At 38.2% G+C, this 13,474-nt stretch overlaps 1 protein-coding gene across 1 annotated transcript in view; it reads left to right on the plus strand.

Annotated features, from left to right (window-relative positions):
• Positions 1 to 13,474, plus strand: part of LOC149080744 (vitellogenin-6-like) — a 31,188-nt gene that overhangs the window by 2,386 nt on the left and 15,328 nt on the right. The window contains exons 3-9 of the mRNA XM_089237423.1: positions 2,687 to 2,829; positions 5,249 to 5,392; positions 6,195 to 7,409; positions 7,518 to 7,715; positions 9,546 to 9,688; positions 11,380 to 11,563; positions 11,667 to 11,869. Of these exons, the coding sequence (XP_089093549.1) occupies positions 2,687 to 2,829; positions 5,249 to 5,392; positions 6,195 to 7,409; positions 7,518 to 7,715; positions 9,546 to 9,688; positions 11,380 to 11,563; positions 11,667 to 11,869 (2,230 nt within the window). The remainder of the gene's footprint in view (positions 1 to 2,686; positions 2,830 to 5,248; positions 5,393 to 6,194; positions 7,410 to 7,517; positions 7,716 to 9,545; positions 9,689 to 11,379; positions 11,564 to 11,666; positions 11,870 to 13,474) is intronic.

The raw sequence follows: 13,474 nt of genomic DNA on the forward strand, positions 1-13,474 counted from the left end.
CATCGGTAGAAACAAAAAAGAGTGATAGTTAAATACAATCGATCACAGCCATTAAATATGGATGATGTTTAATCACCTCATTATTTTAAACTATGCATCATTGAGAAATTTAACTTTGACTTACGTCTTTCTTCGACGTGCGTCGTTACTTTTAGAATGTATTACTGACGAAAGTTGCAGTATCACTGTATATTAATTTTATACGTGACTGGTTGGATCTTATACAGAGCACCAAGCGTAAAAGAGCCCTATTCTCCTTGGTCTTGGCGATTTGCAATATGGTACATTAGCATTAATTAAGGCAGTAAATAGCAATAACGTCTCACATTTACGCCAAAACACGATAAAAGTAAAGCGTGTTCCTGAGTATAACGTTTTGCATGTTTTATCATAATGCGTGTAGGTATTCCTACAGTGGCTTTATAACCTGTCAAATAACGATGTTAGTTCCAGTTATATATACAGCAAAAATAGTTCATTATACTTTAATTTTCAAGCCTTGCAAATGATTTGATTACGATTCCTGTTGGCACATTTGACCAGTTTTACCAGTAAGGCATCTGCAAACTTTATTATGAGGTACAGATGGCAGCACTTTTGAAACATGAACTAAATCATAGACAAGTTAGGACCAAGCAATTATACGCACAGAGATTTTTTTCGGCATGCATGAGTTAATGAGAGAACATCGATTTCACGAAATACATATACGGTTCCATGCTTGTGTCTTCAACTTATGGCCTTCGGAGCTTTTTTTGCGGTGGCCGCCGACTATTTCGAGAAAATAGCTATTTGAGATAGGAAAACGATTATATTACTAAAAAAAATCATAAAAGAACACTGGCCACTGAATTTTGTACTGCTGCAGTTAGAACCGTGAGGTACTTTCTAAATTCAATAGTAATGCATACATAGCATTTTTGATGCAATAAAAGAGCTGTCGTAACGAATTCGGGGACCAAGAGCCGTGACACTGTTTGAGACATGATTTCATATGCAGTACTTCCAGAGATAGAATTCGGCATCCAAAAGGCATACATAACTAGAGAATTTACAGAGAAATGCCAAAAAAACACCTCAAAGTACGAAATAATTTTAGAGTTACTAAAAATAATAATTTCAAAATTGATGAAAATTTAATTTCAATCAAAAAATGCTGTAGAGTTGCAACGTCTCGTCGTTCAAGGAGGCGAATTGACTTCGATAATTTATGGCATAGTTTCTTAATTAAAAAAATATAATTTTTTATTTACATCTTAAGAAATTAACGGCACGCAGGCCTCACTGGCATTTACACGCCTCGGCGTTTAGCGATCGACTGACTCTGCTTTTCCCTCATGCTGGCACACACACACACACACACACATACATCGTCCGTGACGTCACAGCTTTCAGTTTTTATTTGTTGGAGGCGTCACCGCAGTACCCCCTTCGCAGTGTTCTTGAACACGTTAAGGCAGGCACGAACCTGTCCACAAACTTGACTTTGCGACCGGACCGCGTCTTTCGAATGTCCTTCATTCGTGGGTCTTCTGGTGGGTCGCTGGTGCGTACAACTCGGCTTGATGACGGTGGGACTTCGGCATCTTGAGGTGTGAAAGCGGGCTTGGTTCGATAGATGAACACGACGTACGGCTTTCCCTTCTTCAGTATCTTGAAGACATCTTTCTTCCACTGTAGCACCAGATAAGGGCCTTCATACGGTGATTCCAAGGGACCTCTCACTCGGTTGATCCACAAGAACACACACGTGAGCATCTTGCGAGGCCCTTGTGGATGAAGATATCTGTGGAACCGTCAGATGACCTTCAACAGTCGCCTCAACCTCACTACATAGGTATTCGGATCTCTCAGTTGCGTTGAAGTCTCGAGGAATTCTCCCGGAATGGTTGAGCCATACACCAGTTCAGCTGGACTCGCCTGGACGCTCGGAAGCCTAAAAGGATTGTCGGCAGTGATTCTGCCCACCTTAAAGAACTAAGAGACTTTATTGCACATTTTAGAGGACGGTGTAAATTTTCTATCAAACCATTGAATTTTGGGTCATACAGTTCGTTTTCTTTCGATCCCCAATAGTTTAGTCAGTTCATCGAACTGGCATGATTCGAAGTGTCTACCCTGGTCAGTAAATTCACTATTGGATACGCCTCCGGCCACCGAGTCGATCGATCATGACTGTTAAGCAGTGGGTCTTGCCTTCGGATTCTGGCAAAGGGCCTCCTACCAAGTCGCAGTGTATGTGTTGGAACCGTGATGTTGGTAAATCGTATTTACCCAGTTCGGATTTCGAATGTTTCACTATTTTACTTCGCTGACAGTCAAGGCATGTCTTGGCCCACTCAGGACAGTCTTTATTGATTGATGGACAGACAAATCTCTCTTTCACCAAAATCAAGGATTTCTTGATTCCCGGGTGTGCTAAACAATGCAGATTTGAGAAGACACGCAACGACTTTGTTACATATGGTCGTGCTTTACCCATGGATATGTCAAAACGTTGCAAAGTAGTCCTGTGTTACGATACCCATTTTCTGGACACTCACGTCTATGCGAAATCACTAATTACAAAAAAAAAAAAAAGGCTTGTGTGCTAATTTTATATCGATGGTAATCTTTTATCGATATGTACTTCGATAAATTCTTTTTTTATTCATATACAATATTTGTTTTTTTTTCCGCATTACAGACTCACGTGGTCGTGAGTACGTGTATAGGTATAGCGGGCAAGTACTTGCCGGGTTCCCGGACAAGGAACAGCGACAGTACTCAGCCAAAGTATACGACACTATCGTCAGGGTTCAGCCCAAAGGAGAATATTCCGTTTTCAAGGTGAGTCGTTTCGAAATGAATCTTTCTTAATTATCTCTCTCGATTGGCAATTATTTATGATCAGAGCCAGGACATCTACAAATTTTCACATTTCATTATTTTCACGCAATGGAGCATTTTTTCGCCATTTTACTAAGGCATATTATTTTCACATTTTTCGAGCATTTTTATTTGCATTTTCGAAATGAAAATTAATTAATAATGCATTAATATTTTTCATTCTCATATAATGTCACTGAAATTAATATAATACCGGAAATAAAATAGGAAAATTTTAGATGTTTTTTGGCATTATAGGGCATATTTTTTTATTTTTAGGGCATGAATTTTTTTCTTTTTGCACGCGAAGTATTTATATTTCTATTTGCCATCCATATTTTTATGGACACCTCGTTGGACTGTTTGCCTAATTGTGGCCTTCGTATTTGCATTTGTGAATGCATTTTTTTATACAGAGCATTTTCTATCAGTTTTTAGGTCATAAAAACCCTACCCTTATTTATAATTGAATTTTTAAACTTGAATGTTTTTTTTTTTTGTTTAAATCAAGCTATTTTTTTGAAATTTTAAATTATATTCAAAGTTGAAGGTATCGTCCATATATAGGGTGTACTGTAAAGTCCTAAGGTGGTTTTTATCATAGTTTCTTCCTCTGCACAAGTTTTGAGACTGGAAATGCAGTGTATCGCAAAATAAAAACGATAAAAATTTTTATACGGTCCCCATGTCCTTTAACATTCAATTAAAAAGTTGTTGCCCTGTCTCTCCTGAGGCCCATAAACAAATTCCAATTTTATGAGATATTCACCGAGATATTCGAATTCAAAAATTGGAGAAAGCGATAACGTGGTAGATCGATTATTTAAAATATACAGGCCGTGCCAAATGTCACTGATGCATTTTAAAAAATTGGTATAAAATCCGAAAATTGGCATTGAAGTGAAGTGAAATTTTTGTCATGATTGAGAATTTAATTTAAAAAAAATTAAAAATATATCACTCAATTATGACATTTCACACCCGAAGAGATGAATAATGTGGGGCCTACCGTAAGACATGGTGGATAGAAATTAAATTTCTTGCCATTAACATGTACAGTGTAGTAAATGAGTAAGCGAGAGCGGGGGATAATGCCGAACACTTAAGGGAAATCTCTAATTGTCAATTACTTGCTATTAGTTCAAGAAAAAGTTTACTATAGGTATAGATACCCTGTTTCACTACCTACTGAAAAAAACACAAAATATTTGACTTTACAATTAAAGTTTTCATAGAAAATTATTTTCTGCAAGAGCTTACACTGTTCGGAAACGGGGTCAGTTAAGTAAGGAATGTAGCTTCCATTATGTAGTTTTTTATGAAATTAATTAATTAAATTACTTAAATAGAGCACAATCAACTCTAGAATCAATTGTTTCTGTGAAAATATACAACTAAGGTGAACATAAAGCTAGTAATTCTTTTTAATCGATATGGATACCTTTCGTGTTCCAAAAATTTGAGCAACATTTACACCTACATTCTTAAAAAATAGCAAAAATAACATTTAGTAGCAGAGTTGAAACTGGTTTAAAACCTAACGCTGCCTACAAAAATCACAAATAAAATTTTCTGCAGTTTCTGCACCACTTAACAAAGTGTTCGGAATTGCCCAAAACGACACCTTGTGGCGATCTTTTAATCTAACCTCGAAATATACACAGCAAAGAACACTTTCTCCCAACTTAATAAATAGCTAAAGAAACGTAGAATCTAATGATTGCAAGCTCACTACTCTAAACGCGAACGCATTTTACCTATCTCTTATCCAAATTAGCACCAATTTACAGTTCCGAGAAAAAAATGTTCAAATATTACTGACACAGTAAAGTGTACAATAAGTATTTGCACTGAATGGTAAGGGTTTGCCAAGCGATTCTTTGTTAATTAATTGCCCGCCAAAGTAATAGATCAGAGGTCTTCAACCTTTCGCGAGCACTCTCTGTACCCATCATCAAAACAAGAGCACCCTTACGGCAACTTTGACATACCAATGCATGAAATCAGGATAATTTCAATCCTTCAATAGAATTTTGTACAAGGTGTTTACTTGGAACGTTGATCAAGTGCTCGCGAGCACGAAATCGGGAACGACCATCGAGCACTCTGGGTACTTCCGGGAGCCGCTTGCTGTTCCATGTCGAGGTGGAATTGACAAAGGATCACATCAAGAAACAATGGTACGGCAAAAAAAACCCCTCTTAACGGTCTCCCCTCTTTTGCGGACAAATATAATAATTTCCCATTGCATAACAAAAGTATGCATTTCAAACCCTTGAGTAACGGTAGCCCCCTCCTTCCGTTGGTGTCCGTAAAAGAAAGGTTTCACTGTAATATCAATTTAATATTCGCGGATAAATTTTTCCATTTTTTTTAACAGATCGAAGATGCAAAATATGCGTACGCACTTCTGAACGGAAACCCCGATGAAGTTGTCCAGCAGCAGCAGTACGAATACAGAGACGTACCCGAAAATGCTGCATACATTGAACAACCATTCAAGGTGTACTTCAAAAATGGCCAGGTAACATGAGAAGATTTTTATTGATTCTAACCAATGTGTACATGTTCAAATATATTGTTTTAGTATAATTATTGGGGGGAATATTAATTTCGCTAAAGTAAAAAGGTTGCAAAAATTTTCCATGAGAGACAATGGTTATAGACCATGAGAATATCTAATGGTCTTATGTGCAGGGGTCTTCATCGCATGGTTCGCGGGTCACATGCCGAACTAATGAAAAATAATAATTTCCGAACAATGAGAAAAATTTCAGAATTAATGAGAAACATTTTAACAATTATTGAAAGAATTTATTTCATAATTATTGAAAGAATGACCAGAACTCTAATAGGAGAAATGTTTTCACAATTAGTGAAGATTTATATCTTCAGAATTTATGGAAAAATTTTAGAACTAATGAAAGAATAATTTCAGAATTAATGAAAGAATAATTTAAGAATTAATGAAAGAATAATTTCAGAATAATGAAAACCGATATTCAATGGAAAAAATCTCAGAATAAATTAAATTCGCCAGTAATATAAGGCTTGAAACACGGACCAAGGAGTCTAAGTCTCATTGTTTGATTTGGAGCCCCGAGTCCTGATGGGCCCCACCTGCTAAGATGTAACTGTGTGAATCTAGATACCGCAGCATGACTTGTTGGCCCTCTGGCTACACAAAAATTTCTTTTTCGGTCCACAATATCTAAAAAGTTGAAAACCCCCTGGTCTAATGTTTTACAGCTGAATGCATATAAAATATTTAATTTCTAATTACACTCCGATGGCCGACTTATTTTCTTATTTCAATTCTCCTGAAGGTTGTGGGATTCCAAGTGAGAAAAGACGAGCCAACTCACTCAGTTAACCTGAAACGTGGTCTGATCTCGTTGTTCCACCTCGACTTCGACAGCGCCCAACAATCACCCCGGTACCCTGGACGAGATTACGAGAAGCAGTACCCTAACTATCACGGGTACGACCAGTCAAGGTACCAATCCGATTACGACAGGAAGTTCGGCGATCGCAGGGACCAGAGGTACGGATCGCAGTACGAGTATCTGATGAGAGGATATGGTAACCGTCAAAGTTACTATCAGCAGAGGTACCCGAATGTGCCACGCAGGTACGACGAAGAGAGAAGCCAATACGAATCGCACAGAGAGGGACACAACCAGAACTACAACAAATACGACGATGAATTCAAAACTCAGCGCTACGATCCTGAATACAAGAACCAGCACTACGACCCTGAATACAAGAACCAGCACTACGACCCTGAATACAAGAACCAGCACTACGACCCTGAATACAAGAACCAGCACTACGACCCTGAATACAAGAACCAGCGCTACGACCCTGAATACAAGAACCAGCGCTTCGAAAAAGATTACAAAAACCAACCCTTTGACAAGGAATACAAAAGCCAGCCTTTCGACAAGGAATACAACAGGCATCCCTTCGACAAGGAATACAAAAGCCAGCCCTTCGACAAGGAATACAACAGGCATCCCTTCGACAAGGAATACAAAAGCCAGCCCTTCGACAAGGAATACAACAGGCATCCCTTCGACAAGGAATACAAAAGCCAGCCCTTCGACAAGGAATACGAAAACCAACGTTTCGATCATGGGCGCCGAGACCGACACGTCAGTGATGACGAATTCAAGAACCAGCGCTTCGACCGCGACTATGAAAGCCAGAAATTCGGTGACGAATCCAGACGCCAGCATTTCCGCGACCAGTCGAGGGACCAGCACTCGGGCGAGGAATCCAGGAACAGGTACTTCGATGATGAATCAAGGAACCAGCATCTCCGAGACTACTCACGGGACCAGCGTTTCGGCGACGAGTACCCAAGGCGCTTCACCGGCCGAGATGAGGAAGAGTACCGAAGATACGCGCAGAGACAGAACGAATACGAGAGATCACACGACAGGTCCAAGAGACATGCCGAAACTGATCGATCCCAGTACGAACAAGAAAGACGTCAACGGGACTTCGAAGGACCTCATGGACAGTATAGGACGCTTGAGGTACTTTAACTCTCCATTCTCGATAACATAGGAAAATATAACTCAGTTTTGCACATCACAATCATGTTTAACTTTCGGAGAAGCTAACGACGTCATTTTCTTTCACAGGAAAGCCTTTTGGGCGAGTGCGAGACTGAGTACGTCATCGAGCATCTGCCACACGTCAGCGCTCCCTACGAGCGAGTCCTGAACGTAACCAAGTCCAGGAACCTTCACAGGTGCCGTCAGATTCCAGCTCATTTCTTTGTCACTTCAACCGGAGAGAAATGCCCCGGTGACGACCTCTCAGACGAGAAGGAACACGCAGTGAGTATTTTGGTGACAATTCTTTTTTCTGCGTCAGACTACTACCACTACTACTACTACTACTTGAGGCGTGGTGCACACTGAAATGATACGACCGTGAAATCGACACGGATTGGTTAGAAACCTGAAATCAACACCGGTTTCATGTTTTTAACCAATCCGTGTCGATGTCGCATCGCTTCGGCGGACACCGCGCCTAACCGTATATGCAACTCGTACGAATCCCTATGCGGAATTTCTCTAACGAGTCGGTGCATGCCGGAACATGCTGTCTACATATGCGTGGCTCTTACATTTTTGCATTGTCAGAGTTGTGCTTGTTTCGTGTTCTTGCTGGTGCTGAAACAATCACCGAGCCATTATTGTCCGTAAGGTTAAAAGAACTGCGTCAGGTTGCTGCAACAGAAGACCTTTCCCCTTAAAGGAAGCATCATTCAGAAACCTAAAAAAGGCTACGGGATTCTAGTATTCTGTACGATATTTGTAAGAAAGACGCTGTCATCTACCTTCTATATTATGATTAAAAAAATGTCTGATCGTAGGATCGTTCATGTTGGTGGTCTGATCAATCCCTCTTTGGAAGAGACTCACCATAACCATAAACTCCAATGCGTGCGGCCGATCAGCATAAAATCAACAAAAAATAGGCAAATTTTCCATTTCCTACAGGGTGTAGTAGAAAAGTCAAGTTTCAGATTTCCACCGCTGAAATTAAAGGAGTGATAGTAAGGCGAACAATTTTTCCATCGAAGAAACACAGGGTCGCAAATGACTTTTTTTTTCTTATCGCATGTTAACGTGCAATTCAAGCTGCTGACGCCAAAATAGAGAGAGAAATGAAAATTCCTAAAGTAACTACATGCCATATTTTCATTCCTCTTAGGCCGGGATTACACTATAAAAGTTTTTTAAAAGTTCTTTTATAAAATTTGAAAAATTCAACCAACAAGATTACCGGTTGCATTTGCTCGAAAGTAACCTATTAGCTTTGTTGGTTGGATTTTTAAAGTTTTATAAAAGGAATTTTATCAAACTTTTATAGTGTTATCCCGGCCTAACACACACACATCATCGAAAGCAGTATTATTTGAAAAGTGTAATTTCACTCCTCTATAGAATTTTAAGGGGTACTTTTTGTGAAAAAGAGGGTTGTTCTTAATCAGTAATTGAAATAAAAAATACCTAAAATTTTAAGGATTGTTCCTCCTTAAACGAAATTTGGAGAAGTAAAATTGAATTCTGATGCGTACGCATATTCTCGGACACTGATCGAAAGAGAAACATTTTTTTTAATCCTCGTGATGTAAGCAAGGGTTTGCCATATTTCGGCAAACTGAAGTGGAAAATGCATGTAGTGCTCGAATATTTGGTTGTGACACTGGGTTTTACTGCGAACTTCATTTTTTTACATGTACTGTAACCCTCTCTCATTCTAGCTGTAGTGTTCTGGGACCATCCTGTGCACATACACATTATACGAATATAATATTCATTTCTAATATACAGTATTTAGCGGCGATATCTTTCAATATTATTAATATATATGCAATAACAAAAAAATATATATTTTTTGTTAATATTAATTGAAATTAGCACTCTTAAAAGCACGTTATCTATTCTTTTTGTGTTAAACTGAATGCAGCGTGTTGCATTAATGTTGATTATAATATACGTAATTCTTTTATATCAATTAAGTATATGACAATTTAATGCACGAAGAGGTTTCGTAAATCAATGATATTTGTAACGTTGAGTTAGTTGTGAATAAATATGACCACTCAATACACTATAGCGACATTTGTAACGATTGTTCATGTCCATTTATTCCAGCAAGTGCATCACGGTAACGCATACTACCGATACAGCATCCGAGGGGATATGAGAGATTACGTCATCGAACGAATGGTTGCTGAAAATGAAGTATCCTACACGCCTTACCCGATGAAAGGGCAATCCGCCGCTGTGTATACCAAGTACGTTTATGTAATTATTCACTTGCATTGCGTGCACAAAAGCTCTAAATTCTCCGCGCGTGCGGTACGGTTCTCAGTTATTCATATGTACGATAAACATGTTGGGGTAAATCGAGAAGCTATCCATACTTAGAATCGGACAACCATAAGTATTCTTTATGGGCGTTGTATAATATTTTATCATGTGTATACATTGTTTATAATTTGTGTTAATTGCATTTTTAATTGGGTTGCTGTATTTTTAAAATATATGACATCCATATTTTTATGGGCATCTTTTTATCAGCCACCTCCTTGGGCATTTTGCCTGTTGTGGCGTTGTATTTGTATTTGTATTTTGGAGCATTGTCGTCATTGTCAGCATTGGGTAACACTCGGGAGTGGTAGCTGGGTGAAAGCACAACACATTAATCCGTTTGCATCACCTCTCTGAATACGCTAGTAAATCAATCCGATGCGATCGACCTACAGCTAGTCTATATCAACATTCATCGATAACGAAACTAGTGACATTACAGCCATATGATATTGCCTTTGGTGAAGAAAATTGATATCCCTTTGAAAACACCGTTTAAAAACTCACAAAAATTGAAGTAATTGGTATATTGGACCTTAATCTCTTTCTTCAATCTCTTCTGTGTCCGATATGTTCGCGAAGTTTATCCACCAATGGTCAACATCACAATGAAAAATTTACCTCAGTGCCCGTGACTTAAAAAATCCAGAAATAAGCTGTTAATCGTATACCCTGCATTTTATAGGACTCTGATTTTCATATTTCCAGTGATTTGCTTTTGTGTTGCGTCGTCCTCTATCGACAGAAAAGTTTAATTTTCTTTTCTGTACCAAATAAATCACCTTTCGTGAAGTTAACTCTTTCTCAAACCACATTCAAATACACAGATTACTTCAATTTTTATGAATTTTTAAACTGTTTACGGCTTTATGGGACACCCCGTATTTGAATTTGTTTGAAAATTAGTTGAGCCCAGTCGAGTTATAACCTCCACGTATTTTTATTTACCTCAAGAAACACTAATTCTGTTTAATAAGAATTATCTCTTATAACGATAAAATTAATCGTATAAATAGAAAATGTAAGTGTGGGAACCATTCCGGTCGTAGATGCAAATGGGTTAAATCAGGGGTCTTCACCTCATGGCCAGCAGGGCCACATCTTTCCCTCGAAGCATTCTGTCGTAGCCTGCCGGTCATTTTCAGAACATGGTTGAGAACATTGAAAGATGATTAATTCTAAAATGAATGAAAGAAATAATTTCGGAATTAATGAAAGAAATAATTTCGGAATTAATGAAAGAAATAATTTCGGAATTAATGAAAGAAATAATTTCGGAATTAATGAAAGAAATAATTTCGGAATTAATGACAGAAGTAATTTCAGTCAGAATTAATTAATCAGAAATTTCGCCGGAATTGGAGAAAAAAGTGATTTTTGAACTAATGATTATAATATAATTAATGAGAGAAATAATTTCAGAACAAATAAAAGTCATCAATTATTTTTGCCCCCGTTCAACTCACATTGGGTCTTCTATTCAGATTTCAATTTATTAAACTAGATTTCACTGTAAATTACACGAGAAGCCCCTGTAAATCCGGGTTCCGTATGGTCAATATGCCTTTTCAATACGTAGACCAGAAGTTATAAATACCCGTGTATCTTTTTACAGCCGAACACTGGAGCTTTTGGACGAGAAGTACGCAGAAAAGGACTTCGAGCCCGAAGGACCATTCGACTCTTACATGAGCCTGCAGTTCGAGATCCCTTACAGGGTCCCGTTCAAGGCACAAGTTGACCTGAAGAGACCGCACTATTTATACGACGTTCTTGAGAAGAAAGCTGACAAAGAAGGGGTAAGCGCATATGCATTTTCGTTTTACTGTGCACTATGCAGGCTCTTGGATTCAATCAGACAGGATACCGAAATATCTATCATTTTAACCTCTTCTTTTCCAGATCATCAGTATTTTCGAAGATTTGCTCCAAGTCTACGAAGACGAGACTTACGAGCAGAGAGTGCAGAAGAAGAACCACCCAGTCGCTTTCTTGGAACTCGTCAGACAATTCAGTACTTTGGGCTACGAAGAAATCAAGGACATCTACGAGACCTTAGGATACGACAGACAACAGCAGGACGAGCAGAAACTGGACGCCATCAGGTGAGGGAAGATCGAAATTTCAACAAATGCCTGTATACGGGCTGTTTAACCATGACTGACCGAAAGTAATATAAATTCTATGGCTCATTTTAAAATCCAAACCAAAATATGAAAAACGATGAGCAAAGAGAACGAAATTTACCTGCGGCAATTGAGAACACCCCACCATAAAAATCATTATGGGAAAGACAAAATTTAAAATTTGCATACGCCCCATAATCTAAAAAAATGCCAGTTTTTTTGCCTTTCTCTATGAAACTCAAAGAAATTTACCCCGTACAATTCGGATCAAAATTCGTCGAGATATTGATAGTCAAAACTTGGCATTTTTGGCATTTTTCAAGGAAACTTTTTCCAAGTCGATTTAGAACCTCCAGGAGCCAAATGGGGAACATCAATTAATTGATGTGTCTAAAAATGCTGGAATTCGTAATATCTCATACATTCGTAAATATCTATCTCTAAATTGTTGTTGGTAAAGAAATAATCATTGAAATAATTATTGATAATTTATCCTGTTCATTCAGAAAAATCCTGCTTTTTCCTGCAGTAATGTTTTATTTATTATTATTATTGGTGTTTACCTTTTTCATGTCCCCCAAATACCGTTAGATGAGGAAAAACTGTAATATCTCATGGAATTATGATCTATAAATTTTACGGGGTGAATTTCTTTCAGTTTCGTAGAGAAAGGTGCAAAATTTAATTTACATTACAGGTGCAATTGACATTTTTTTTTAATTATGGGCTGTATACAAATTTTAAATTTTGTATTTCCCCAAATAATGATTTTGTTTTTGGATGGGAGTGTGTTTCAACTCTGTCACAGATAAATTTCGTTCTCTTTGCTGATTAATTTTTATATTTTTATGACATGAATGTCGCTCTCCACTTGTTAATACAAGATATAACGAAGACTGGATTTTTTGTGAAATTTAAAATGAACCATAGAATTTACATACTTTTCGGTCAATTACATTGAAACAGCCTGTATGTTTAAGCGATTTTGATTACACATATAAGGTGCCTGTAACTTGTTTAGAAGAAATTAGAGGCGGGGGACCGTGTTAGTACCTATCAATGTGAACAATATTTACAATGAAACCTATGGTCACAATCCACTCGGAGAGTGTCATAAAAGCGTCAAGTAAACTGTCCACGTTGACGTTTCAATAGTGAAAAAAAAACAACAACACATACAACGACAAATCATAAGGTGCACAATTCCGGGAAGATCAGGCGTCCAAGGGTGTTGCTGTGCAATTCATATTGGTGAATGAAAGACTGGCGCACCCCCTCGTAGACTCCTGGCTTCGAATTGATCTTGTCCGCTGCAACAAGGTATTCTTCGGCGACGAGATCTTCCACTGACTCCCCGACACAGGTCCACCGTCCGGAAAATCTGGCATTCAGGACATGTCTTACTAGAAATTTGCATGCGGCGAATATAATTATCAGTTACGTTCAGGAGAAATAATTGCTGTTCTCCGGCAGAGCAGAAATAACATCAGAAGTGAGTAAGTCTTTTCTGAATTTTGCTTTTCAGTCACACTGGGTGGATCGCGACCATAGATTCCATTGTTAATATCGTTCGTCTTGATGGGT

This window comes from Pholcus phalangioides, unplaced genomic scaffold, assembly GCF_987345545.1.
Source record: "Pholcus phalangioides strain wild (caught in Gottingen) unplaced genomic scaffold, Ppha-v1.0 ptg000010l_1, whole genome shotgun sequence".
In the NCBI taxonomy this organism is placed as follows: domain Eukaryota; kingdom Metazoa; phylum Arthropoda; class Arachnida; order Araneae; family Pholcidae; genus Pholcus; species Pholcus phalangioides.